The 24,768-nt window shown below is 41.4% G+C and overlaps 1 protein-coding gene across 1 annotated transcript in view; it reads right to left on the minus strand.

Moving 5' to 3' along the window:
* Positions 1–129: 129 nt before the first annotated feature.
* LOC131841884 (E3 ubiquitin-protein ligase Ufd4) overlaps positions 130–24,768 on the minus strand; it is a 33,413-nt gene continuing 8,774 nt past the window's right edge. The window contains exons 14-47 of the mRNA XM_059190244.1: positions 22,868–23,042; positions 22,179–22,394; positions 21,844–21,976; positions 21,629–21,759; positions 21,431–21,543; positions 20,704–20,833; positions 20,290–20,430; positions 19,887–20,091; positions 17,452–17,677; positions 16,970–17,269; positions 16,273–16,470; positions 15,618–15,910; positions 14,923–15,073; positions 14,296–14,434; positions 13,756–13,925; positions 12,979–13,113; positions 12,487–12,597; positions 11,912–11,983; positions 11,766–11,800; positions 11,379–11,514; positions 10,870–10,998; positions 10,153–10,339; positions 9,351–9,609; positions 9,187–9,266; positions 8,602–8,839; positions 8,158–8,298; positions 7,677–7,800; positions 7,002–7,206; positions 6,510–6,634; positions 2,707–2,822; positions 2,075–2,249; positions 1,237–1,478; positions 800–944; positions 130–557 (exon numbers count right to left, since the gene is read on the minus strand). Of these exons, the coding sequence (XP_059046227.1) occupies positions 420–557; positions 800–944; positions 1,237–1,478; positions 2,075–2,249; positions 2,707–2,822; positions 6,510–6,634; positions 7,002–7,206; positions 7,677–7,800; positions 8,158–8,298; positions 8,602–8,839; positions 9,187–9,266; positions 9,351–9,609; positions 10,153–10,339; positions 10,870–10,998; positions 11,379–11,514; positions 11,766–11,800; positions 11,912–11,983; positions 12,487–12,597; positions 12,979–13,113; positions 13,756–13,925; positions 14,296–14,434; positions 14,923–15,073; positions 15,618–15,910; positions 16,273–16,470; positions 16,970–17,269; positions 17,452–17,677; positions 19,887–20,091; positions 20,290–20,430; positions 20,704–20,833; positions 21,431–21,543; positions 21,629–21,759; positions 21,844–21,976; positions 22,179–22,394; positions 22,868–23,042 (5,514 nt within the window). The 3' untranslated portion in view covers positions 130–419. The remainder of the gene's footprint in view (positions 558–799; positions 945–1,236; positions 1,479–2,074; positions 2,250–2,706; positions 2,823–6,509; positions 6,635–7,001; positions 7,207–7,676; positions 7,801–8,157; positions 8,299–8,601; positions 8,840–9,186; positions 9,267–9,350; positions 9,610–10,152; positions 10,340–10,869; positions 10,999–11,378; positions 11,515–11,765; positions 11,801–11,911; positions 11,984–12,486; positions 12,598–12,978; positions 13,114–13,755; positions 13,926–14,295; positions 14,435–14,922; positions 15,074–15,617; positions 15,911–16,272; positions 16,471–16,969; positions 17,270–17,451; positions 17,678–19,886; positions 20,092–20,289; positions 20,431–20,703; positions 20,834–21,430; positions 21,544–21,628; positions 21,760–21,843; positions 21,977–22,178; positions 22,395–22,867; positions 23,043–24,768) is intronic.

Below are 24,768 nucleotides of genomic sequence, written 5' to 3' on the forward strand. Positions count from 1 at the left end.
TCTTGACTCTTTACTTACTTTTTATATAAATACAAAATAAAACAATAAAATTGATATAACATCTTGCTGATAATGATAAATATACTTCAACTTATGTAATTTCCGTTATAAAATTATTTATTGCATTCATATAATGAAACAAAACGGAAATTATGAATCACCTATACCTATACAAAACCACTATAGCGAAAAATTAAATTAACGTAAACCAATATTCATATAAAGACTCCATTAATATAATATAATATTCATATATATATACTTTATTATATAATTAAATAAAGGGCATTTCCTTATAACAAAATATGAAACAATTACATCTATAAGATCATTGAACCTCTTGCCCAATTAAATGTGATTAGTCAGTGCTATTTTTTATAGTTTTAACATATTTATTAATATTAAAATATAGCCTAAATCTAGTTGAGATGGAAGCCTCGCTCGTTCGTTGCGGCGAGCAATCGTTCACGTAGTACTTCTTTACATGAATACTCAGGTAGTTTCAAGTAATGCACACATGTGTTTACCGATGGATACGACCCGTCTCCAGCATCAACCTGCAAATATATAATATTTTAGCAGTTTCTCATAAACTTCAGATAAAAGCAATTTCATTTTTACAACTAATTATATAACTGATGTGCCTACGTGTATTTAGAATATTGAGAATTATATAAATAATTAAGTGTTCTCGATCAACACTCAATAACCGTTGTTTATTTGCCTCTGCATAACTATGTTTTAGCAATTGTATAAGAGGTCGTATTAAAAATCTTAAACAATGTATAATAAATATTACCTTTCTCACTACAGTAAGCCTGGGGTGTAGATTTGCCAGGCCTCCGGGCGGCAGACTGCTGCAACCGGTCGCAAACTGTAGGAAAGCTTTCCGTTCAACCAGCGACATCTCCACTAATACATCCACAAGACGCAGGAACCCAGGGCTGTAACAAATATGTATAACATCAACATAGCCAATGTTGGCCATTGAAGGACTTAACGGTGATATCGACAGCACTGTTATAGTGTATGTATAGTTATCGTGTTTCAGTGTAACACTTATACAAATGATCACTGGTTGAAAAACTGTCGCGCTGTATATCACGGTTCTAAGTGGACAAATGAATAACTATATTATAGTTTCGATGGGTGGTAACGGACCTGTCGTGCGTTTTGCCCAGTTTGAACTCTGTGTACCGATAATAAGAGGATCGTGTGAAGTGGGTGGTGACGAACCTGTCGCGCGTGTAGCCCAGCTTGGGCTCTGTATACTGCAGCAGGTGGTCGCGGGTCCAGGCGGGCCCGCGCTCGCCGCAAACCAGCAGACGCAGCTCGCTTGGCGAGAACGCTCGCAGTCGCCGCGCCGGGAACACGGCACCGAACCCATTCCTGAAGGCCGCCGTCTGCCGCCGGATGCCGTCGCGCACCATCCACCGCGCGGACGCCTCAGCGTACGCTCGCGCGTTGTGTGGCCCCACCTACAGTTGTACGTAGTTTTTAGATAACGCGGCCTTTATTATAGTACACGAACTACCATCGTTCGCCTGATATATTAAATATTTTTACCTAATCAACATGACACTTATAGAATTAACCTATTCCTGTTTTAGAGATTAGGCACTCAGCATACCAAGCTGCCATCACTATACTTGAAGAGGAAACATTACTGTTTTACACTATGCAATAATTCAACAGTTTGGTTTGAAAACCATCATTGACAACATTCCAGTTCTCGGTATATACTTGCTTATGAATTAACATGCTTATGAATTTTAAACATCTATCAATTTGAACATAAAAAACACCACTTTAGACAACAGAATAAGATTTGCTACGTACAACTCAATGATAATGAACTAGTCATTATTTACAATGACGCCCTTAGTTCGAGAGGTGTATAAAAGACAAATTTATTTTGACATTATTATATTTGACAATTTTAGCCGCATGATTTAAGAATAGTCGTCACCAAGGAGGACAACGAAGAGATATCATTACTAAAGCCACGACCACACTGTTAAAAGCGTACGACTAAAGAAGAAGTGCTACTTCTTCTTTACCGTACGTAAAGTACCTCGATGTGGTCGCCGCCGTCGCAGAGCGGCTGCACGGCGACGGCTGGGTCGGGGTGGGCGGCCACGTGCGCCATGGTGAGCGCGAGCTGCTCGAACGTGGCGCCCTCCACGGTGGGCTCTTCCTCGGGCGAACTCTCGTACCGCTCTGCTGCTGCCACCACGCTCTGCAGGAATCTGCACCCCCACATAACATTTATTTTTATGCCTGTATATACCGCTAAAAGTAAGTCTTGCTATTAAAAAAAATACTACACTTTATCAGCATTAATTGTTCATTGTTCACTTAGAACACATATACGTAATACTTATATATTGGTAAATAAATCTTACTAATATTATAAACGCGAAAGTTTGTGAATATAGATGGATGGATATATCTCTCTCACACAAAAACTGCAGAACGGATAATGTTGAAATTTTATAATAATTTAGCTTATATATCAAGAATAACAAATACATTATTATTTAAAGAGATATTATGTAAATCAAGTCAAGTAACTCTGATGTAGTTGCGCGGGTCGTCTTGTTTACTGTAATCGGATTAGTTGGCAGATGACAATGCGCTTAGAGATAGTCTATGGAAAATAAATGACAATAATGTTTCAAACACAGCAAATGAAGATAACTTTACCTATGCCGTATAGGATCGATTTCTTCCAAATGTTCAGTCCTGAGTTCTTCTCCACACATAATTCGTAAAAACGGCTCTGAAAGAGGGAGATCTACGAGCCGTCCGTCCTGTAAGACCTGAACAAAAAAAAACATTTTTTTTGTATTGTATTGAACTATCCGTAATTCATCCCTGAAATGGAGACTACTGTGGCTACTACTGCGGCAATATTGTATGTTTTCATCATAACAGATATTGTTTTATGGGACACAGTCACCTAGATACATAAAATAATAATTGCATTTAATAATGTCTAGTAAGACAAATTCAATATTGTCTACTAGGCACTGCTGTATCTAAACTGTGTCACCCCACCTTACATTTTCCTATTTTTATTTAGTATATAAGATCATTATTTCTATGTACATATTGTCAGTTTATTATCATCTGTAATATACATCGTCTCGACCAGCAACATTGTATTATTTACCCGCAACAGTGGTGACCCCGACGTGATCTGGCCGACGTGATCAAAACGAAACCTGGGAAAACGACGAGATCAAGCAAGAGATCTCTGGCTGACGGCATCCTGCGCACCACCAACGATTGCACATTTCCACCGGCTTCCCAGAAGCGGGTCTCACCGGTACGGAAATTCAAGAGGCACAAAAATCGTTGGCTACACTGCGCAACAAGGAACCCTGCCATACTACTGACCGCCATATAATACTGGCCAGCTGTTTTACTCATCACAACGTTAACAATAGCTCGTCCTATGCCATTAACAGGAACAAACATGCCTAGTACACCAGGCATGTCTGCCACTAGCTGTATAGACATCGCTGCAATAACCGTCACAGAGCGGGTACTTGAGTTCTGGACAGACTCGCCACGTTTGTGGTTTGCACAATTTGAGGCAATAATCGCACCTCAAAAACAAGGCGACGAATATAAATATAATACAGTAATATCCAAACTGCCAAAGGAGGTCGTCCACCAAGTCAGCGATATACTTACAAATCCACCACCAGAGAATAAATACTCAGTCATTAAAGACAGATTGATCGACTGTTATGAGGAGAGCGAGCAAAGAGCGTTTCCACAAACTGCTCGCAGAAATGAACCTGGGAGATCAAAAACCGTCCCAGTTATTGAGGAAAATGAGAGAAGCTGGTTGCGGGAAAATTAATGAGGATACCATCCGACTATTATGGATGAGGCAGCTTCCTCCATCAGTCACAACCGTTTTAGCGGTTACTGAGCAATTGACGCTGGACAAATTAAGCGAAATGGCCGATCGCATACATGGAAATATGCGATTTAATACAACAATGCAATCAACAGGCACCGCTGACGTAAATACGGTCACACACCTGTCTTCACAACTCGCGACGCTGCAATTAGAAGTTGCTGTACTACGCGAAAATCGCTCGCGACACATAAACCGACGCAGCAATTTCCGATCTAGATCAAATTCACGCCGTCGGTCAGCGCATAGACAGAGTAATAATTATTGCTATTATCATCGTAGATTTAAAGAAAAGGCATATAAATGTGACCTGCCGTGCTCCTGGAACAATAAAAGACAGCCGTCGGAAAACTAGACTCAGCACAGAACAAGGCGGAACTCTGTGCTGTTCACCCGTTTAACCGCCTAGCTATAACCGACTCTAACAGTGGTTATAGATTTTTGGTGGATACCGGAGCAAATATCTCGGTGATCAAAAAGCAAGCACAGACCAATGAGAGCGCTAGCGAATTAAAATTATTCGCCGCAAACGGAACCGTGACAAAGACATACGGGGAAAAAACACTAACCTTAAATTTGGGTTTACGACGTTCCTTCAAATGGAATTTCATCATTGCTGACGTCAAAATGCCTATATTAGGCGCTGATTTTCTAGAGCACTACCGCTTATTGGTAGATATACACGGGAAGAGATTAATAGATAAAGTTACAGAGCTCAAAACGCCTGTAAGTTTCATCAAAGCAAACATTCCCTCTGTTCGCTCCATTGACTCCGAACTGCCTAACTATATAAGGCAACTTTTGGAAAAATATGAAAAAATCACAAGGCCTACATCAATGAATATTCCCGTACAAGATAAGATCAAACATCACATCATAACAAAAGGATTTCCCGTATGCGCTCGAGCTTGTCCTCTTCCTCCAGATAAATATAAGGCTGCCAAAAAGGAATTTCAGGACATGATAGAAATTGGCATATGCAGACCATCAAGCAGTCCATGGGCTAGTCCACTGCACATGGTAAAAAAGAAAAATGGTGAATGGAGACCATGCGGTGATTACCGCGCATTGAATAATATTACCGTACCGGACCGATATCCACTTCCAAGGTTATTGGATTTCTCGTATATTGCTAGTGGAAAATCCATCTTCAGCAAAATCGACGTCCGGAAGGCTTATCATTCCATTCCCACTGCAGAGCCAGAAAAAACCGCTATTATAACTCCGTTTGGACTTTTCGAATTTACAAGAATGCCATTCGGTTTAAGAAACGCGGGTCAGACGTTCCAAAGATTCATGGATTCGCTATTCAGAGACTTAGACTTTATTTTTATATTTGTCGATGACATTCTGATAGCCAGCGAGAGCGAGAAGGAACATTACCAACATTTAGAAATTATATTTACTCGTTTAAATGAAAATGGAATTACAATTAATATGAGCAAATGCGAGTTTTTCAAAAATGAGTTAGATTTTCTTGGTTATCATATAACGAGCCAAGGGATGAAACCGACACAAGAGAAACTAAAAGCAATCGACATTTACCCTAAACCCACGACAGTCAAAGATTTACGTCGTTATTTGGGTATGGTGAATTTTTATAGGCACCTAATTCCACACGCTGCCAAGCATCAAGCTCCGCTCAATGTATTTTTTAAGAAATAGCAAGAAAAACGATAAAACAATTATCGTATGGAATACGGAAGCAGAACAAGCATTCCTACAATGTAAACAAGACATGCGTGACGTCACAACTATGACGTTTCCAGAGTCGAACGCAACGATCGCATTGATGACTGACGCTAGCTTAAAATGTGTTGGCGCAGTTCTTCACCAAAAAATTAAAAACGAATGGAAGCCAATTTCATTTTTCTCCAAATCGTTAACAGGAGCTCAAACGAGATACTCCACCTACGATAGGGAGTTATTGGGAATATATATGGCAATAAAACACTTCAGACGATTAATTGAAGGTCGTGTTTTCACAATATACACCGACCATAAACCACTAACTCATGCTTTGGCGAAGAAACCTTCGGTGGACGAGTCACCTAGAAGGATCAGATACTTGGATTTCATACCACAATTCAGTACAGATATACAGCATGTAAGCGGACACGATAACACGGTTGCCGATGTATTATCGAGTCATCGAAACAATATCACTTCAACCGTTATCGACTTATCCGACTTAGAAAAAAGTCAACAGAATGACATTGAGTTACAACAACTCAAAAAGAATAAATCATTACGTATGTTATTAATTCAAGTACCAAATACAAATAAAAAAATATATTGTGACATTTCCACTGAAATAGTACGTCCTTACTTGCCGCCAAAGTTCAGAAAAACTATTTTCGAAAGTTACCACAATCTTAGTCATCCTGGTAAAAAACTTCATGAAAAAATATATATATAAAACAATATGTATATTTTTTCTTTAAGCTATATTGACTTAAAATATATTATAATATGTTTTTATACATAAATTATATATATATATCTAACTAGGAATAATTAAGGAACATAAATTTCGTTTAGCAATATAATTTAACTGCATGGTTACCGTTCTTACCTTGGCTAAGAATACTCCTAGGAACCAGAAATATTTGCAAACTTCATCACAGATAGGTGAGTCTTGAGGAAGAGGCGCTGGGAATAAACCACCTGCACGTGTCACATAATAACCCGGAGGTTTTTCTATAAGTAGACAAGATTACACAAATCAATATATGTAGTTCAATAATTTAATAACAGTTTTTGTTATATCTTGAATTACTGGATTATTATAATTTGACTTTGTATAAAGTCCAACCTTGTGCTGGTTATTTCTTTTTTATGTAAATGAAATGGATGACTTCATGTGGAATAAGCCGACGTGGCAAATTCACCAAGAATTTAGCACAACGATGACCAGGAGGAATCGTGATCATTACTAACAATCCCTTCCCCGGTCCTTCCGCGGGTTTGTATTGCCACCTGTACACGCCTATATCTTCCGATGAAGCTGTCAAAGGCGGCTGCGGCGAGCAGCAATTAGAGTAATAAAAAAAATATAATAAAGTACCATCTGGCAGCACGAGGTAGTGCGGCGCGTGCGCGTGCGGCGAGGAGGGTGCGGGCGCGTCGTGCAGCCACATGGCGAGGTCGGCGCGCTGCAGCTCGCCGCCCACCAGCGCGTAGAACTCCAGCGTGGGGCCGAGCCCCGTGCCCTCCTCGCCAGCGAACTCCACCTCCAGCACGGACTTGCGGCCCGCGTGCACGCGCATCACCTGCACGCATTCATATTATTAGGCACAAGGACTACGCAAATAGAGAATATACTCGAGCAATGTCTCAATCTACAAATAGTCAAATAAAAACAATTATTTTATATTAAGTTATTGCCAATAACGATGCTGACCATCTTATGGTAACCATTGTATGGTTCCAAAATCTCTTGACGCATACTTTACTTATACTTTACGGAATGCAATTGATTAAAATATAGATATATTTTAAATATGACAATATGACGTCAATTTCACGCATAACACTTTTGTAGACAATAGACATACAAAAGGAGCTAATTTAAAATAAATATTATATAAAAAAAATTCCTCAATGCACAACCACAAACAACAAAACCAACAAACCCACAGGGACACCGCCTCTATATCTTAAAACTTGTCTATATTTATATTGTATATAATTGTTATCTTATACCACTAAACTTACGATTTTTAAGTACTAATTGTTTTACCTGCATGGCCGACCGCAGCAAATTTGGTTGCCTGGGTATCCGAACACGTTCATGCCGAAGTCTTCCCATTCTGAACTCATTAGCTTCTAAATCAGCTCGACGTGGCGAAACAGTATTCCCCATCCTAAATACAAATAATCAAAGAACATACATAAGTATTCCTTTTATAACTTTATTATATATTCTTAAGCCATTCTTAAGCTATTCTTGTTTACTAGGGAAACATATTTAATATTTTTTCATTAATAGTATAAAGAGGCGAAGTTTGGATGTTAATGATACACTGGTACTAGTAGGTTTAGAAAATAATTTTGTTGATAGCTCTTTCATCCAGACAGACTACAATATCACGCTACGACTAAAAGGAACGGAGCTGCTATGAAAAATGTCGCAAAAACAGGAAATATGACGAAGACGAAGTAGCGCTGGTTAGTTAGTACATATTTAGGAACATACTGAAATCGCAAGGAAATTAAACAACCTTTGCCTGTCGAGGGCGCGGTCTCTCTGCGCCTGGAGCCACACGATTGTCCGTGATGTACCAAACGCAGTACACGCGAAGAACATCTGACGCGTCTCCAGCGGGAACAGGAATGGACACCAGTCGTTTAGCTGCTGGCACCTATTATACATATTAATTAATATATGAATATAATTGCCAAATTCCTAACTACTCTATTAAAAAAGATAATAAGGCGCGTTTACGATTATGTTATCAGGCAGTTTAGTAAAGGGGTAAAAAAGGGAGTTTGACTGCCTTGTCTCGTAATATTTGTTTCATTATTCCGCCTTTAAAAGTGTGGAGCCTGACATAATATAAAATTTGTGTATTCATATAATCAAAAAAAAAAAGTTCAGCGTGACGTTAAATAACAAAGGTAACATCGTAGGTGAGTTTATATATGTATATATGTGTGTATATTACCATGGCGGCGTGGCGCCGGCGGCGAGCGTGAGCGGCTCCTGCAGCTGCTGGTGCAGCTTGTTGGTGAGCTTGGTGGAGAGGAACGGCTCGGCCGGCAGCGCGGGCGCCGCCGCCCGGAGCCGCCGCAGCACGCGCACGCAGCACGTCGCCATGGCGCCCTCCGCGACCCCCGCACCGCCCGCACCCCCCGCACCCGCCGCACCCGCCGCACCCGCCGCACCCGCCGCACTGCCCGCAGCTCCTACGAGAACGGCACCCGTCGCGCCCGCAGCCAAACCACGCTCTGCAACATCACGCACCATTGCACCATACGCGGACACAAACCACTAACTATCAACGATCACAAGCGGCAGTCCCCACGGTTTCTATGTATTTATATCAGTTATATAGTACCCATAACAGAAGCTTTGGTCAGTTTTGGACTAGATTATGCTGTGTGAAACCGGAAAAAGGACAGTGTCATTATTATTTCATATATTATCCCAATAGCTGCCACTGTCCCTTAGAAACATTTATACGATATTTCACAATATATAAACAATAATTTTATTACATCTTTGACTACAAATAATATAGTTATCATACCAGGATCACATGGTTCATCATCTTCGCTGTCACTTGAGGAAGCAAATGTCTCCATTCCTTTTATTTCCTTGTATGTCAATCTATAAAGAAAATCGCAAGGTTTTAAAAGAAATAATAAAAGAGAGAGACAGTGGAACAATGATGGGGTATTACAAATAACATACGTGTAAGTAGTGTCGCGATGCGTGTCGTGTGCTGGCAGGCGCGCGTTGAGTGCGACGACAGCTCGGTACAAGGTCCACGAAGGCCTCTCCAGCGTCAGTGAAGCACTACCAGTGCTCAATACTAGACGCAGCGCCGGCAGTCGTCCGCTACCATTAGTCGTACTATTACCATTGCCACTACCAGTCTCGCTACTGCCACTAACACCCGGTTCCGCCTCTTCCTCACCCTCTGATTCATCGTTCAGAGGAACATCGAGATCTGTTAGAAAGAAACAAAGACAGGGTTTTTATTATTAATTAAGTTCTTTTAATTATAAGCTACTTAAAAACTTATGGATTATTAACGAATGACGTCCATGATATAACCCAGCTGTTATTAAGAAACATCTAAATACTAGTAAAATACCCTACTAATTGTATACTGAACTTAAAAAGCTGAATATCAAAAGTAATTGCCATTTTTAATGAAATCAGAGTAGCAAAAACCGCTTGATGTTAAGCGGTAACTGACGCCAACATACATCCGTGAACAGCACTAAGGACATAACTTTATTATATGACACCTCTGATATCTTGCATTGCCTTTCTAGAGGACGAAGATCATGTATTTTATCTGTCCTGTCATTCCAATGGCTAATCACAACCGAATCACACTTTGTCCGCTGCAGTGTTTATCAAATCATTTAAATTGCAATATACATATAATGCTAAGAATATAAATAATAATGCTAAAATACTCCTAAAATCATATTAAAATTAATATATATAATAATAAAATAGAATCAGCTTCCAATGTACTTACCAACAGTCTGATTCAGATTGGTTCGGCCTGGCCGCGGATCGAAAGCAGGAATAAGTGCAGAAAACTGTCGTTTGAGTACAAAGTCATCATCCCAAGGTCGCCGAGTCCGGGAGTTACCGCCGCCGCTCGCGCTCCTCACAGCTTCCAATGCTTCCTCTTCCATGAGTGACAACAAGTTCCGAGACACCTAAAAAGTAATGCTTATTTTAAGTTTAAAAGATTATGAAATTTTAAGTCAAATGCTACTAACACACTTAGTGTTAGCAATTAACAAAGAACAATTTTGCATTCTGTTCTAAAATAATAGTTTTAGCTTTCATTGTTTTTCATTATAAATAGGTTTACACTTAGTCTTACTTCATCTGGTGAAAAGTGAGTGAAGTTGAAGAGTCCGAGGATGTAGTTGTCTTGTATTTCCGGGAAATCAAATGCTGAGTGTGTGCACTCTTTGGCAATGCGTATCAGAAATAACAACGCGAAGCGCTTAGTGTAAATATGTGAAATTTCCATCACGGAAGGATAAAATTCTAGTGTTCGTCGTCTAATTCGGTAATAAAGGGAAGGCAAGATCAATCCTGTGCGCACTGGCCAATGTGTATGTCTACAATACTCCATGCACAATAGTACTTGAGCTTGGTAAAGATTCTTTAGAGCTGTTCGCGCGTAAAGTATTATGCTAGTAGCTTTAACGGTAATATAAAGTATTTTCTAACTAACCACTTCCTGATATGTGGGTTCATTCTCTTTGTCGCTGTCGAGCGCGTCGTCAGCGTCGTCGTCGTCTTCCAGCTCGGTGAGTAAAGCGGGGCCAGTTCGCCACGACTCCAGGAAGTCCTCCAGAGATACCTCAAGTAGAACATCCCGTTAATATATTTGTCTTTTCTATACATACACTAAAATTATAACTGCTCGCTGACATAAAAGGTGTATGAGAGAAACTAATATTGGGTGACTTTATCAACCAATAAAACCCAAAATAATGATTGTTAGAACTTTGTGTCTTTGCGTTTGTGTATGCTAATCTCAGAATTGGCTTTACCAATATGGGTGCAGCTTATATCGTTATTTTGCATACAATTTTGTTGGATTTTTGTATTTCAATAACTTTACAAACAAAAAAGTTATATGGGTAGGGGCTCAGCTAGTACTAAATATTAAAGGGAGAATTATTATAGCAGACTTATTAAGGGAGCAAATGTTCAACCAGCCAATAAACAAGTTATCACCTGTTCACTTTCACTAGATGTGGAGGTAAGCGATAATGTAAGAGCGTTTTGAGCATTTGGCGCCAACGATGGATAACTTTGAGCCGCAGACAATAAACCTCCTGGGAAGTTACTTGACAGGGCTAGACGGACGAGGCTGCAAGTTAAAATATAATTACAAATAATTCACATAAACTGTTAAAAAACCTTAACAAAACATAAAAACGTATGCAATCTGTACACGTAGCAAACTCTCCATACCTCGTAAATGACAATATTTTCAAATGTACCAACTCACTATCACAGCTATACACATATTTTGTATAGTACAGAATCGTTTTTGATGACTGTAGTAGCCACTGTGTGAGGTGGGCTGTGGAAGTCGGTAGAGACATTTAACAGGCGTACCTGGGGAACAGGCTGGAGGCGTGCGTGGCGCGGGGCTGGCGGGGTGCGGAGACGCCGCGGCCACAGCCGGCGCCGCCGCCTGCCTGCCCGACGCCGACGCCGACGCCGAGGCCGACACCGACGCCGACGCCGACACCGACGCCGACGCCGACGCCGACGCCGCCCGCTATGCCGGAGCCGCGACCCGCGCCCAGCGACTCCAGCAGCCGAGCCGCGCCCTGCAACATCATTTTATATAATCGAAATAGCCACCGAGCCGACGGTCAATGGTTAGTAACCTGTAGGCTGCCTTTATACGTACGCTCTTTCAGGTCGGACTCGGCTTATTTAACGCAGGAAATAATGTGTATGTAAATGTACATACTTAAACTTCGCGCATCCTTAAATCGTAGGTGCTTCACCACCATGTTATAATAATTAATTAATATTGCAAAATTGAGAATTTTCTGACTATAGAACAGATACAAAATTATAGAATTATTGATAATTAATAAATCTTATACAAGTTCAAGGTTTATTAATTTTCAATGACTCAATAACTAGAAAATAATATATATGGAATAAAAAAAGAAAGTTAAAAAGAAAAGAAAGTTATAAAAGAAAGTGAAATGATTTTTAACATACACGCTATCATGCGCGAAAGTGTGATTAAATGATCACAAAAAATTAAAACGTAACTATTTTTCTAATAATATACATGTACACGAAATTAAACAAATACCTGTTGTGTCAAATCGGGTTCACTAGCACTCATAGTTCCCGAACCACCGCCCGAGGAACCATCTTTCTTATGGTCACTATACTGAGCGTCAGCAGTCTCACTATCTTCACACTGTCAAAAGATTTAAGATATATCATTAGTGTATGTATTAGTTGCCTCCATTAATTCAATAATTACTATTTTAAGACTATTAGTCCAGCGTTATGAATTTATATAATTAAAAGTAATATGAAGTATATGTAAGCTACAAGACTTTCTTATTGATGCAGTATGAATTACGCCTTTAGGAAAATATATTTTTCTATACTTCCTGAAGTAATAGCCAATCTCTTGTATTCACTGCATTGTAGCAGTTAACGGAATTGTACATTAAATACCTATTTAATCGAATTAGGTGTTATTTTGCGGAAGTCCATTTCACTACTCGATGGATTTATATTATGTTGTTTAATAATTAAACAAAATAATATAAATCCATCGAGCATTAAATACCTGTATGTGAAGGCGGTTCGTGTTACTGGTGAGGGTGTGAAGCAAAGAGGCCGGTAGCGCGAGCAGTTCGCTCGACAGCAGCGCATTGGCGCTATTCCTCACAGCGTCGCCGTCACTATTGTGTGGCTCATTTTCCTGTACAAAACCTTCATTTATTAACACTTCACACTTTTCGTGTCTAAAAACTCTAAGTAGTAGTTATAGGTAGGTCAATGCAGACATTAATAAGTTAAAGATATAAAAGCATGTAATTTGTAATTAATATGTATATTAGTATAATAAGACGTTTTAAATATTTGGTATATTTTTTGTCGAAAAGGAAGCTTGTAAGTTGTATTCACTAAAATGTAGACAAATGGGGTATTTATACTTGTAAAACTGTATATAATATTCTAAACTAGGCTCTTTAAAATACGCTTGAACGCAATATGACTGGATAATCCATAATTGTATTCCTGAACAAGTGCTATTTATATGGACTAATCTATTCTGGACATTACGACTTGTTCTTAACATTGATAGATACTTCTTAATTATAATTTATATTAAGCAGTCTATTATTGTATTATTTATTCACATAGTCAAAATCATGTAGAAAATACATATTCGTTTTCAGATGAACTTTATCAGATTTTCTTGTCCTTTCTTGTCTGATTACGTAATACATATAATTAAAAAAAAAGTTTTATATTATTTCTGTAACACTAGCTTTAAATTTCCAAAAATGCTTTTAAAGTTTATTTTTCCCCAAACGCCATTCTTATTCACTACACTAACCTCCTGGGTATTTCCTTCTGGTGCGGGCTCTTTGGCTGGATAAGGTTTTGTTATATCCGTGATACTGGTTGGACCCATTTCCATGTTAGTATATGAAGTATTACCCAGATCAGCTATACAATTATTGCCTTCTGCGCCTAGGGTTAATGATTCCACTATAGTAGCAAGATCTAAAAAAAAAACACACTTAGTTAAGTTTATTATATCGCCCATATTCGAAACTCAAATGGTAAACAAGTTAACGGCCCATCGGTAAATAGTACTGCCGCTTATGTACATGAAAAGCAATCAGCTGCCACAGACATCACACATCATCATAGCATTTCCGAGAATTATGTCATGCTTTCATACCCTGTAATTTCTGCCTTAAACTCATACTTTAACCAAAACACATCTTACAAATAGGTGATAAGCTGAGATACTCAAGAAGACGATTTTAGTATAACGCCTACCTCTGGTTATAACTACATATTTGTTTATGTAACTATATTGTTGTAATTTTTTATTTTCAAAATTTTCATATTTTTATAAAATTTTTACCGGTGTTGATATGGTGACTGGAGTTATTGATGGCCGAGAGATCTGTAGCGTGCATGCGCGGCCGCGACATGTTGCTGGTCATCTCCTCTCCTGATATGTTATCGGCAGATGACGCTTGCTCGGTCGATGCCACTGATACCTTTATATTAAACATATTTCAATTACAATTTAATTTGCGCTGTAACTTTCCGACTGTAATATAAAATGATTGTTTCTTTAATGGAGTAATGCTTCTCTTGCGATCACAAAATATGGGATAATGTCTGACAAACCGTGTTAGCTAGAACATAGCTTATCTAAAATATTTATCAACTGAAATTATTTCTATACATTTTCCAAGATATCATACACACCAAACTACAGGATAAAAAGTAAAAACTATAAATATAGAATTATATAAATGAAGCTTTTACATACGATTGAACCACTTAACATATAATGAGCTTGAGATGTGACTCTATATATGATTTTGAGATTCACATCATTTTTCATTAATTCCAAAGCAATAACTACAAATATTTAAATTTTTACTGGGAGGTCATCCAGTACTCAAAATAACTGGTAATATCGAATTCGAATTCCACTATTAACATTTCTTTTCGTAACATTATAAAATAGACAAGAGACCTGTTGGTCGACTGCAGTGGCATCAGGGAGACTGGGTGTGGAGTGGCTCTTACGGCCGTGGCGACCACCGCCCTCGCCGCCGCTAACCACTTTTAAGTCAAACTTGCCCTCCGCTCCCATGCGATACGAATTCCTGCCTCCGTGTTCCCACCTATTGATGAAAACACATGTCGACTTTTGTGAAACCTTTCTTGACAGGATCATGCTTATAACTTTTAATATACATGAGTAAAAGCTCGATTTATACGAATACAATTACTGTAATTGACTATATCATGTAAGTAACATGAATGCGAAACAGTACTTTAAGTATTGTAAATATCAGCTTTAATACTTTATTTAAACACTATTTTAATATTACATTGCGATATTTTTTTAAAGTCTATAGATTAATCAAGTTGAAAGAAAAAATAATGTTTAAACAGTAAACGTTCCTATGAACTTTTTAAAAATATACAACACCATAACTTATTAAAAAGGTATTTTTTTATGAACTAAAAATGAAAGGATGAATTTAGCCCGTTATTACTAGATTATTCAGTATACTTTTATTTCGAGGTTTGCTTTTCTTAAACAGGTGTAATTTAATTCGTTAGGCCTTATAAGCCTTTTATGTCACGTCGGATACAAATCAAAAGATGCACTCGCATCGTGAATTCGTATCACAACCATCTATTATGAACAAAAGTGGTGACCTGACGTCGACCCAGCCGTTGTGCAGGTCCGAGGTGACGGTGCCGGCTGCGGGCTGCGGTCCGTCCTGGTCGCGCCACTTCCAGTCGGGGCCGCGCACCACGCGCGCGCCCGCACACAGTCCGCGCGCCCCTCGCCATCTCCGAGCGCGGGCTCCGCCCCCGCCCCCGCCCCCGCCCCCGCCGCCGCCTCCACCTCCGCCCGCCCCCGCAGGCCCCGGAGCCACCGCCGACACTGGCGCACCGCCCGCTACTGCGCCGCACTGCCGCGGCGCGTTGTCGCATACGTTCACCACCTATCACGTGATATCACGTTGCGTTTCATTTCTTCAAATGTTAAAACAGAATCTACATTCGACTTATTACACCACCAAAATTGAATGGCTACCACTGATGGAGATGCGGGTGTCTCGTCTACTTAATTAAAAGGCTTATAACTGTGGATAGGCTGAAATGGTGGTAATAATTATGATTTTTGGGATTAGAAAACTACAGAATACAAACGTATAGCAGCCACCTGAAAGACATAATTGACTACCACTGGCGGTCGAGCAAAATAATTGTAGTTACCACAGGATACGTCAACTAGTTTGCCAGTTACAGAAAAAATGCATGTAAACATATTGTTTAAGAACAAAATTTTTTGTTTCTTACTTACAATGCCATACAACTCCAAGCCTGACAGAGATAGATAATGACTCTGCCCACTAGCATTTTTGCCATTTTGTTGTATCCGTAAGTATCGGTATGCAAATTCAGCGGGCAAACGCCAAGTAGCTGTGCTACCTGGCTCTTGAAGAACCTGGTCGTCATTATGAATCAATAAAGTGGTCCATGATACACCATCCATTGACATCTAAAAGAAATGAGATTTTTTTAAACTACAATAAGTAAAATATTATCCAACGAAGCAGTATATTTGGTAAAATTTTAATTGAGATGTTATATTAAGTAATATATTTTCTCTTTTGAAAATTAACTTCACACAAAATTAGAACAATATTCTAGGCTCCACACTAGGATTTCATATACTACTGTATTTAGACATTGTATAAAATCATACGAAAGATATGGTTATTTCGGAAAGTGTAATTGGACAATGCAAATGAAAGTTCTCCTACTCCATCAATTACCGTTTAAGTACAATGTACAGAGAGAAAAATCATTCATTATTTATCTTCTATGTTGTTCAATAACACAATAGAAAAGATTAAGCTAAAAACTTAGCTGTATGCTTCTAATTGTATATTATATGAACAGTAGGGTAGTAATAAAAAATTATGACGTATAAGTGACCAATAATGATTAAATGATTTTGACTGTGATACTTATATTACTACTACTAACTAACTAACTTGGAAAAGCCAATTCCTAAGCGCAGACCGTCCATATCCACGCGCGTGGCGGAGAGTATACGCTGTTGGTATTATATGCACTCCCAGGTCCACCGCAATAAATGCACGGCGGTCGTCATTTGTGTGCACGTTCAGCGGCTCCGGGGACCTGGAAAGTGTATCTTCAGCACGTCCGTACGGCAACTGGCGACCGTCGGATGACCAAACACAAACTAGATTATGTGCGCCGGGGTTCACCCATTCACAAGTACCACCATTACTACCTATGAAATAAAGGAGCCCGTTTTCGTCGAAGTCATACTGTAACAAACAAAATTACTTTTACTTACACCTAACATAAACATCCAAGTATTCTTTAAAAATTCTGTAAACACTGTATTAAAACCAAGAAAAATTAAATATAATATTTGTATTGCAAATACTGTTACAAAACTAAGCCATTTATTTTATAAAAAAATAAACACTAATAAAATTTTACTTACATCATAATTAAATGTAATAGGTGATTCCGCTTTGATCTTCTGTACGAAATTAAAAGTAGATCTATCCATGTCGTACCACTGGCATGCTACAGACTTTGCAAGGAACCTCTCCAGTTGTCGGACGGTCGTCAAGGCCTCCACTTTAAGATTACGGGCGCTATTGTTTCCATTATTCGAAATAGAGTCATCAGTGGAGTCATCGCTAGCGGCACGTTCTACGCGTAACCTGAACACAAAAAACATGTAAATATATAGGGCAATCTTCCCCAAAAAGAATATGCAAAGCATTACGATGCTACCCGTAAGCACATTTTAGTATATAGTTTATGTGTTCCCGGTGGCGCGTCCCCGGCGGGCGCGAGCACGGGCAGCCGCTCCACGCTCTCCAGCACGGCCACCAGCCGCGCGTGCTGTGTGCGTGTGTGTGTGTGTGTGCTCGGTACCTGATCCTCTTGGTGAGGTGGTGCAGCGCGGCGGCGCCGGCGGGCGGCGGCGGCGCGTCCCCGGCGGGCGCGAGCACGGGCAGCCGCTCCACGCTCTCCAGCACGGCCACCAGCCGCGCGTGCTGTGTGTGTGTGTGTGTGTGTGTGAGTGTGTGTGTGCTCGGTACCTGATCCTCTTGGTGAGGTGGTGCAGCGCGGCGGCGCCGGCGGGCGGCGGCGGCGCGTCCCCGGCGGGCGCGAGCACGGGCAGCCGCTCCACGCTCTCCAGCACGGCCACCAGCCGCGCGTGCTGTGTGTGTGTGTGTGTGTGTGAATGTGTGTGTGCTCGGTACCTGATCCTCTTGGTGAGGTGGTGCAGCGCGGCGGCGCCGGCGGGCGGCGGCGGCGCGTCCCCGGCGGGCGCGAGCACGGGCAGCCGCTCCACGCTCTCCAGCACGGCTACCAGCCGCGCGTGCTGTGTGTGTGTGTGTGTGTGTGTGTGCTCGGTACCTGATCCTCTTGGTGAGGTGGTGCAGCGCGGCGGCGCCGGCGGGCGGCGGCGGCGCGTCCCCGGCGGGCGCGAGCACGGGCAGCCGCTCCACGCTCTCCAGCACGGCCACCAGCCGCGCGTGCTGTGTGTGTGTGTGTGTGTGTGAATGTGTGTGTGCTCGGTACCTGATCCTCTTGGTGAGGTGGTGCAGCGCGGCGGCGCCGGCGGGCGGCGGCGGCGCGTCCCCGGCGGGCGCGAGCACGGGCAGCCGCTCCACGCTCTCCAGCACGGCCACCAGCCGCGCGTGCTGTGTGTGTGTGTGTGTGTGTGAATGTGTGTGTGCTCGGTACCTGATCCTCTTGGTGAGGTGGTGCAGCGCGGCGGCGCCGGCGGGCGGCGGCGGCGCGTCCCCGGCGGGCGCGAGCACGGGCAGCCGCTCCACGCTCTCCAGCACGGCCACCAGCCGCGCGTGCTGTGTGTGTGTGTGTGTGTGTGTGTGTGTGTGTGCTCGGTACCTGATCCTCTTGGTGAGGTGGTGAAGCGCGGCGGCGCCGGCGGGCGGCGGCGGCGCGTCCCCGGCGGGCGCGAGCACGGGCAGCCGCTCCACGCTCTCCAGCACGGCCACCAGCCGCGCGTGCTGTGTGTGTGTGTGTGTGTGTGTGAATGTGTGTGTGCTCGGTACCTGATCCTCTTGGTGAGGTGGTGCAGCGCGGCGGCGCCGGCGGGCGGCGGCGGCGCGTCCCCGGCGGGCGCGAGCACGGGCAGCCGCTCCACGCTCTCCAGCACGGCCACCAGCCGCGCGTGCTGTGTGTGTGTGTGTGTGTGTGTGTGTGTGTGTGTGTGTGCTCGGTACCTGATCCTCTTGGTGAGGTGGTGAAGCGCGGCGGCGCCGGCGGGCGGCGGCGGCGCGTCCCCGGCGGGCGCGAGCACGGGCAGCCGCTCCACGCTCTCCAGCACGGCCACCAGCCGCGCGTGCTGTGTGTGTGTGTGTGTGTGTGTGTGTGTGTGTGTGTGCTCGGTACCTGATCCTCTTGGTGAGGTGGTGCAGCGCGGCGGCGCCGGCGGGCGGCGGCGGCGCGTCCCCGGCGGGCGCGAGCACGGGCAGCCGCTCCACGCTCTCCAGCACGGCCACCAGCCGCGCGTGCTGTGTGTGTGTGTGTGTGTGTGTGTGTGTGTGTGTGCTCGGTACCTGATCCTCTTGGTGAGGTGGTGAAGCGCGGCGGCGCCGGCGGGCGGCGGCGGCGCGTCCCCGGCGGGCGCGAGCACGGGCAGCCGCTCCACGCTCTCCAGCACGGCCACCAGCCGCGCGTGCTGTGTGTGTGTGTGTGTGTGTGTGAATGTGTGTGTGCTCGGTACCTGATCCTCTTGGTGAGGTGGTGCAGCGCGGCGGCGCCGGCGGGCGGCGGCGGCGCGTCCCCGGCGGGCGCGAGCACGGGCAGCCGCTCCACGCTCTCCAGCACGGCCACCAGCCGCGCGTGCTGTGTGTGTGTGTGTGTGTGTGTGTGTGTGTGTGTGCTCGGTACCTGATCCTCTTGGTGAGGTGGTGAAGCGCGGCGGCGCCGGCGGGCGGCGGCGGCGCGTCCCCGGCGGGCGCGAGCACGGGCAGCCGCTCCACGCTCTCCAGCACGGCCACCAGCCGCGCCGCCAGCGCGGCGCCCGCGCTCATCTCGTCGCGACACAGCCACGCACGCACTATACGCTCGCGTTCCGCCGCCTGACCAACCACGTCTGTTGCCAAAACAATTTATGCAGTCAGTCTGTGCGGTTGTAACAATAATCTCAATAAAGGTTTCACCAATTTGAATGCTGTTTTCACAGTCGTTTCACAAAGGTGGTAAAAGTTTAAGTTTTGACTTTTATTATTATTATTACACGACGCGTACGACGTTGCGGCGTCAACTAGTTAGCAGTATAATCCATACTCACCATTAGCTTGTGGAGATAAAACTTGTAACAATGATGGGGCCAATCCAGACGATTGCAGCTCATAAGCCGACAAGAGTTCGTCACCACACAACAACTCTGCTAGTTGATCCAGAGCTTCATTCAATTCTTCTTGCCAGCCTTCTGCATTAATACATATAAATATAACCATTTTATCTAATTAAGACCACAACAGAACTCTTTAAAATATTGAACAGTTTAAAATTTATTATTAAATTATTCAAAAAATACTATTCAATATAAGAAGGAAGAATACCAAAATTTATAAATCACAGATTAATTTATTGCTTCAATGTAAATTAAAATCAATTAAGTCATCCCTGCAAAAGCAATAAATTAATGTGTGATTTGTAAATTTTGGTATTCTCGTTTCCTATTTGGTATTCTTTTACTGACTGGTGGGCTGCGCGGCGAGGCGCTGCATGCGCGCGAGCAGCACTCGGAGGCGCGCGACGGGCGCGCGAGGCTGGCGCGTGGCCGCGCGCGCCAGGTGCCGCGAGTACAGCGCGCGAGCCCGCTCCATCACCTGCTCGCAACACACCATACCATAATTCATGTGCCCCACGTGTCCACCTCGTGCCCACCACGTGACCGCCGTTATTAGTAGACCGACGGCTTACATCCGGTACATTATACGACATATACTTCTAAAGAAAGACAATAACAGGTTTTCGGAGACTACATGTCACATAATAATTGTCGCCACATCATATTTACTTACATTCTATAACAGAGTAAGTAGTTAGAAGACCTCGATCCATTAAAATGTGAAAAGGGGATTGTTAGTAATATATACTGATGTCCCTACTCATTTTACATTTAATAATATTGAACGTTAATGTATAACGTTCAATTTTATTAATCCACGAGCGTTATCGTAAGAAAATAATATCCGTGAAACTGTTGATGTATATAGGCGATGATTACCATTTACCATCAAGTAGGCTGTCAATTTGTTTGAAATTTCAGTTGAATATCTGAAATTCCCCTACACAATGGAAATAAAACCTGTCCTGATATGATTATTTAAACAGATTTTCATCTAATGAAAACTACCCTGTACACAAGTACTATGAGTTATTTTCAAGAAGGTAAAGATTTTTATACATGTAATAACAATTACCTGTGCTTTCAGTGCTTCGGTCTTTGCCGACAAGCGAGACCTGCTCTGGTTTGTATTGGCGGAATCAGTCGGTACTAATCTACGGTTCGCCCAACCGCTGGCTAACTCTGGACCTAAACAAAATATAAATTAGACCTTAACAACACTATTATTATATATTGTTGTCACAATTAATTTTTACATTGTTGTATAAAATACCTAAAAATGTTTCAGCTGTGAAAGAATGTTTTGTTCCCCTATTGGATTCAAATATAAACCCTGGTAAATCCTCCCTTAATATTGTTGTTTGTTGTTGTCCATCTGTATTATGTATAAGAAGTTCTTTCTCTCTGTAAACAATAAATGAAAACATTTATTTCGACGACACATTATTATGTTCACATTCATTATTTTATTACATTTCCATTACTTACTTTTTACAAGATAAGGCCCAGTTACCCAAAATGAGTTTCGTTTGTCCTGGTTTTGAAAGTATTGGTTGTGGGACAGAATTCTTTACGGATGCCCTCGCCCTTTGGAGTTTATCGATGAATTCTCCTCGATTCTCTGTAATTCATAAAGTAAATTGTAGGTTTTAGGCAGAAATCACTAACAATTTTTAATGAAACACTAAATTTTCAAAACATTTAATAAATAATTCAAATTCATTTATTCATTATTTAATAAATTTAGTTTAAGATTTAGATTAAGATAAGAATTATTTAATGAATATTTGCGGGGTGTGTCGGCGTATAGAATATGTGTGTACCGGTGTTGTCGGTCTGGTGCTCGGGACTGCCGCTGGAGTACATGGTGGCGAGCTTGCCGTCGAGCAGGAAGCGGAACCAGCCGTTGCTGCCGGTGCTGAGCTCGAGCGCGGCGGCGTCGCTCCACACGTAGAGCGCGTCCCGGCCGCGGCACAGCGACCACTCGCCCCACCAGTACGCCGCGCCCGCGCTCACTACCATCGCGTCCTCGCCGCCGTCTGCACGAACGCACGCACACAGTTAATAATAGCAATATTAGATCTACAATGAACTTGTAGTTTTGACAAATAAAAGTATGATGTATACATAGTGATATGCACAATAGGAACTGTGGCACTGGAGGTAATTCTCTAAATAGGCAAAAACTCCAAAATTTTCTAGTGTGTACAATATCAGTCTATATTAGAAAAAATTACATTACAATATTATTATCTAGTAATTTATTTTACAGCAAACTATATATTTACAGTAGATGATAAAACAACGCTACAGAAAAAGTAAAAAAGTTGTTAAAATATTTAAATGACGCTAAGAAATTATTACTACACTACAAATTATTTTATCTGTACTACAAAATTTATTTTGTCAGAGATGTATATATTATATTTAATTTATTAACATACAGTAATATGTTAAAACGCCAAAAATATATATATAAATATAACAAATGAAGTAATCTTTAAACATGTACCTGCAGGCACAGTAGTTTCACCATCAGTTAACAGCTGCGTTGCAGGTGCTGCGGCCAACGCCTCCACTTTGCTGAAGACGCCAAGGCGTGCAAACTGTTCCAAATATATATCTGCAGCCTTCACCATAAGTTCCTCTGCGATACCCAGAACTGTCAGATGTCCATCATCATCGTCCTACAGGATAAAAATATTTTGATTAATGCTTAGATTCTTAACAATTGTAAGTCACATAACAATATCCGTCAAAATACCCAAAAACAATGCTTGTATACGGGGTTCCACGCGGGATATTACGTATGCCTCGACCACATCCAGCACATAAATGTCCCTTTGGAATACCGTGACTATTCAGAACAATTATTTTCCTAAATGATTGAACATAATCAAAACTTTAATTTTTCTTATGTTCAATCATTTTAAGACACATATTATATTATACATTTATTTATCATTTCATTACATGGAAAATGTAAATAAAAAAAGTGGCTAGGTAGCACAAAAAAAAAAGTAAAAACAATAAACAATATTAAAACACATAAAACACAAGACAGGATTGTTTGATGCAAGTAATTTTCGATGGTGTGATGTTTTTACACAAATGTGGATGCATTTAAAGGCAAATGACAATGTATATAAGAAATTATAGTCATATCGCTAAATATTAGTACTCATATTAACAGTATTATTCAATGTAAACTACATACAATTCATCATAATATTCATAGCTAATGAAAGCCGGGCAACAAGAGTGCATCATCATATGAATAAAAAAACTAAATATATAAGTATACTTGTATACATTCAAAAACAAAAACGGTAGATTTCATAAATTTCTTCCGATATCCATATGATGCTGACATAAACAAAATATTGCGGCTCTAAACTTTCATAATCTGTTATGTACTTCTGGTTTCTGGTATAATATATGGTAACATATGAATATGATTGAATAAATTCACTTTATAAGGCTAAGTTTACGTAAGTTTTAAGCCGCATATATTTTACCACAGAGAATTATGTATATATAGAGTGTACGCTTTACAACCAGTGCTCATTCTGAAAAATTAATCACTGCATTAAAACATTAACTGAAAACGACACTATCGACTCCACCCTTGTAATCTAAGCAGCGGTGAAGACTGCTAATAATCTAGTTATTAACACTTCTCAGAAAGAGCAAATGCTGAAGAGTATTCTCCGAATATACATGTGGTGGTCTGTGTATCGTCTGTTTTTTAATGTCGGAGACAAATCTGACATTACCTATGTTGCCAATTTTATGCAATTTTAAAGTAGTATTGTGAGTCCATCAAAAAATAATATTTAATTACCCATTTTTATAGGTTACTCTGAAATAATGCGTGAGTATTTATTTAAAACACATTAACACAAAATTAATCAAGTATAGGTATTAATAGATATAGGGCTGTTGTATCAAATTAGATTTTATAACTAGCATATATTTCACTTAAACAAAGCCTAAATCTTTGTAAATTATAACGAAGAATTCGTATCGTATTCGTATATTTCATAAAAGATACACCTATTTAAAATATTTTGTGGTTTAAAATAAAAAAAACAGTTTGGAGCTTAATACTGTAAAATTAAATATATATATTTAAACCATAAAAATGTATATTTGTGTTTCCATACATAGGTACGCAAATTTTTAAAATATGTTGTAGAGATTTTTTATAAAGTTTATAAACACTTATGATTAACAAATCGATAACGCAGGCATAACACTACCCCACTACAGCTGGTATTTCGAAAATATTTGAAAATTCGACACGTCTGTCAATTTAGTCTCCGGGATTAAAAAACAGAGTATAGTATAGTAGGGGTGGTCGCGTGGGGCGGAGAGCACTCGTAAGGTAGGAATCATCACACCATCGGAACA

Source organism: Achroia grisella, unplaced genomic scaffold (genome assembly GCF_030625045.1).
Source record: "Achroia grisella isolate CSIRO2021 unplaced genomic scaffold, CSIRO_AGI_Agris_v1 utg204, whole genome shotgun sequence".
Lineage (NCBI taxonomy): Eukaryota > Metazoa > Arthropoda > Insecta > Lepidoptera > Pyralidae > Achroia > Achroia grisella.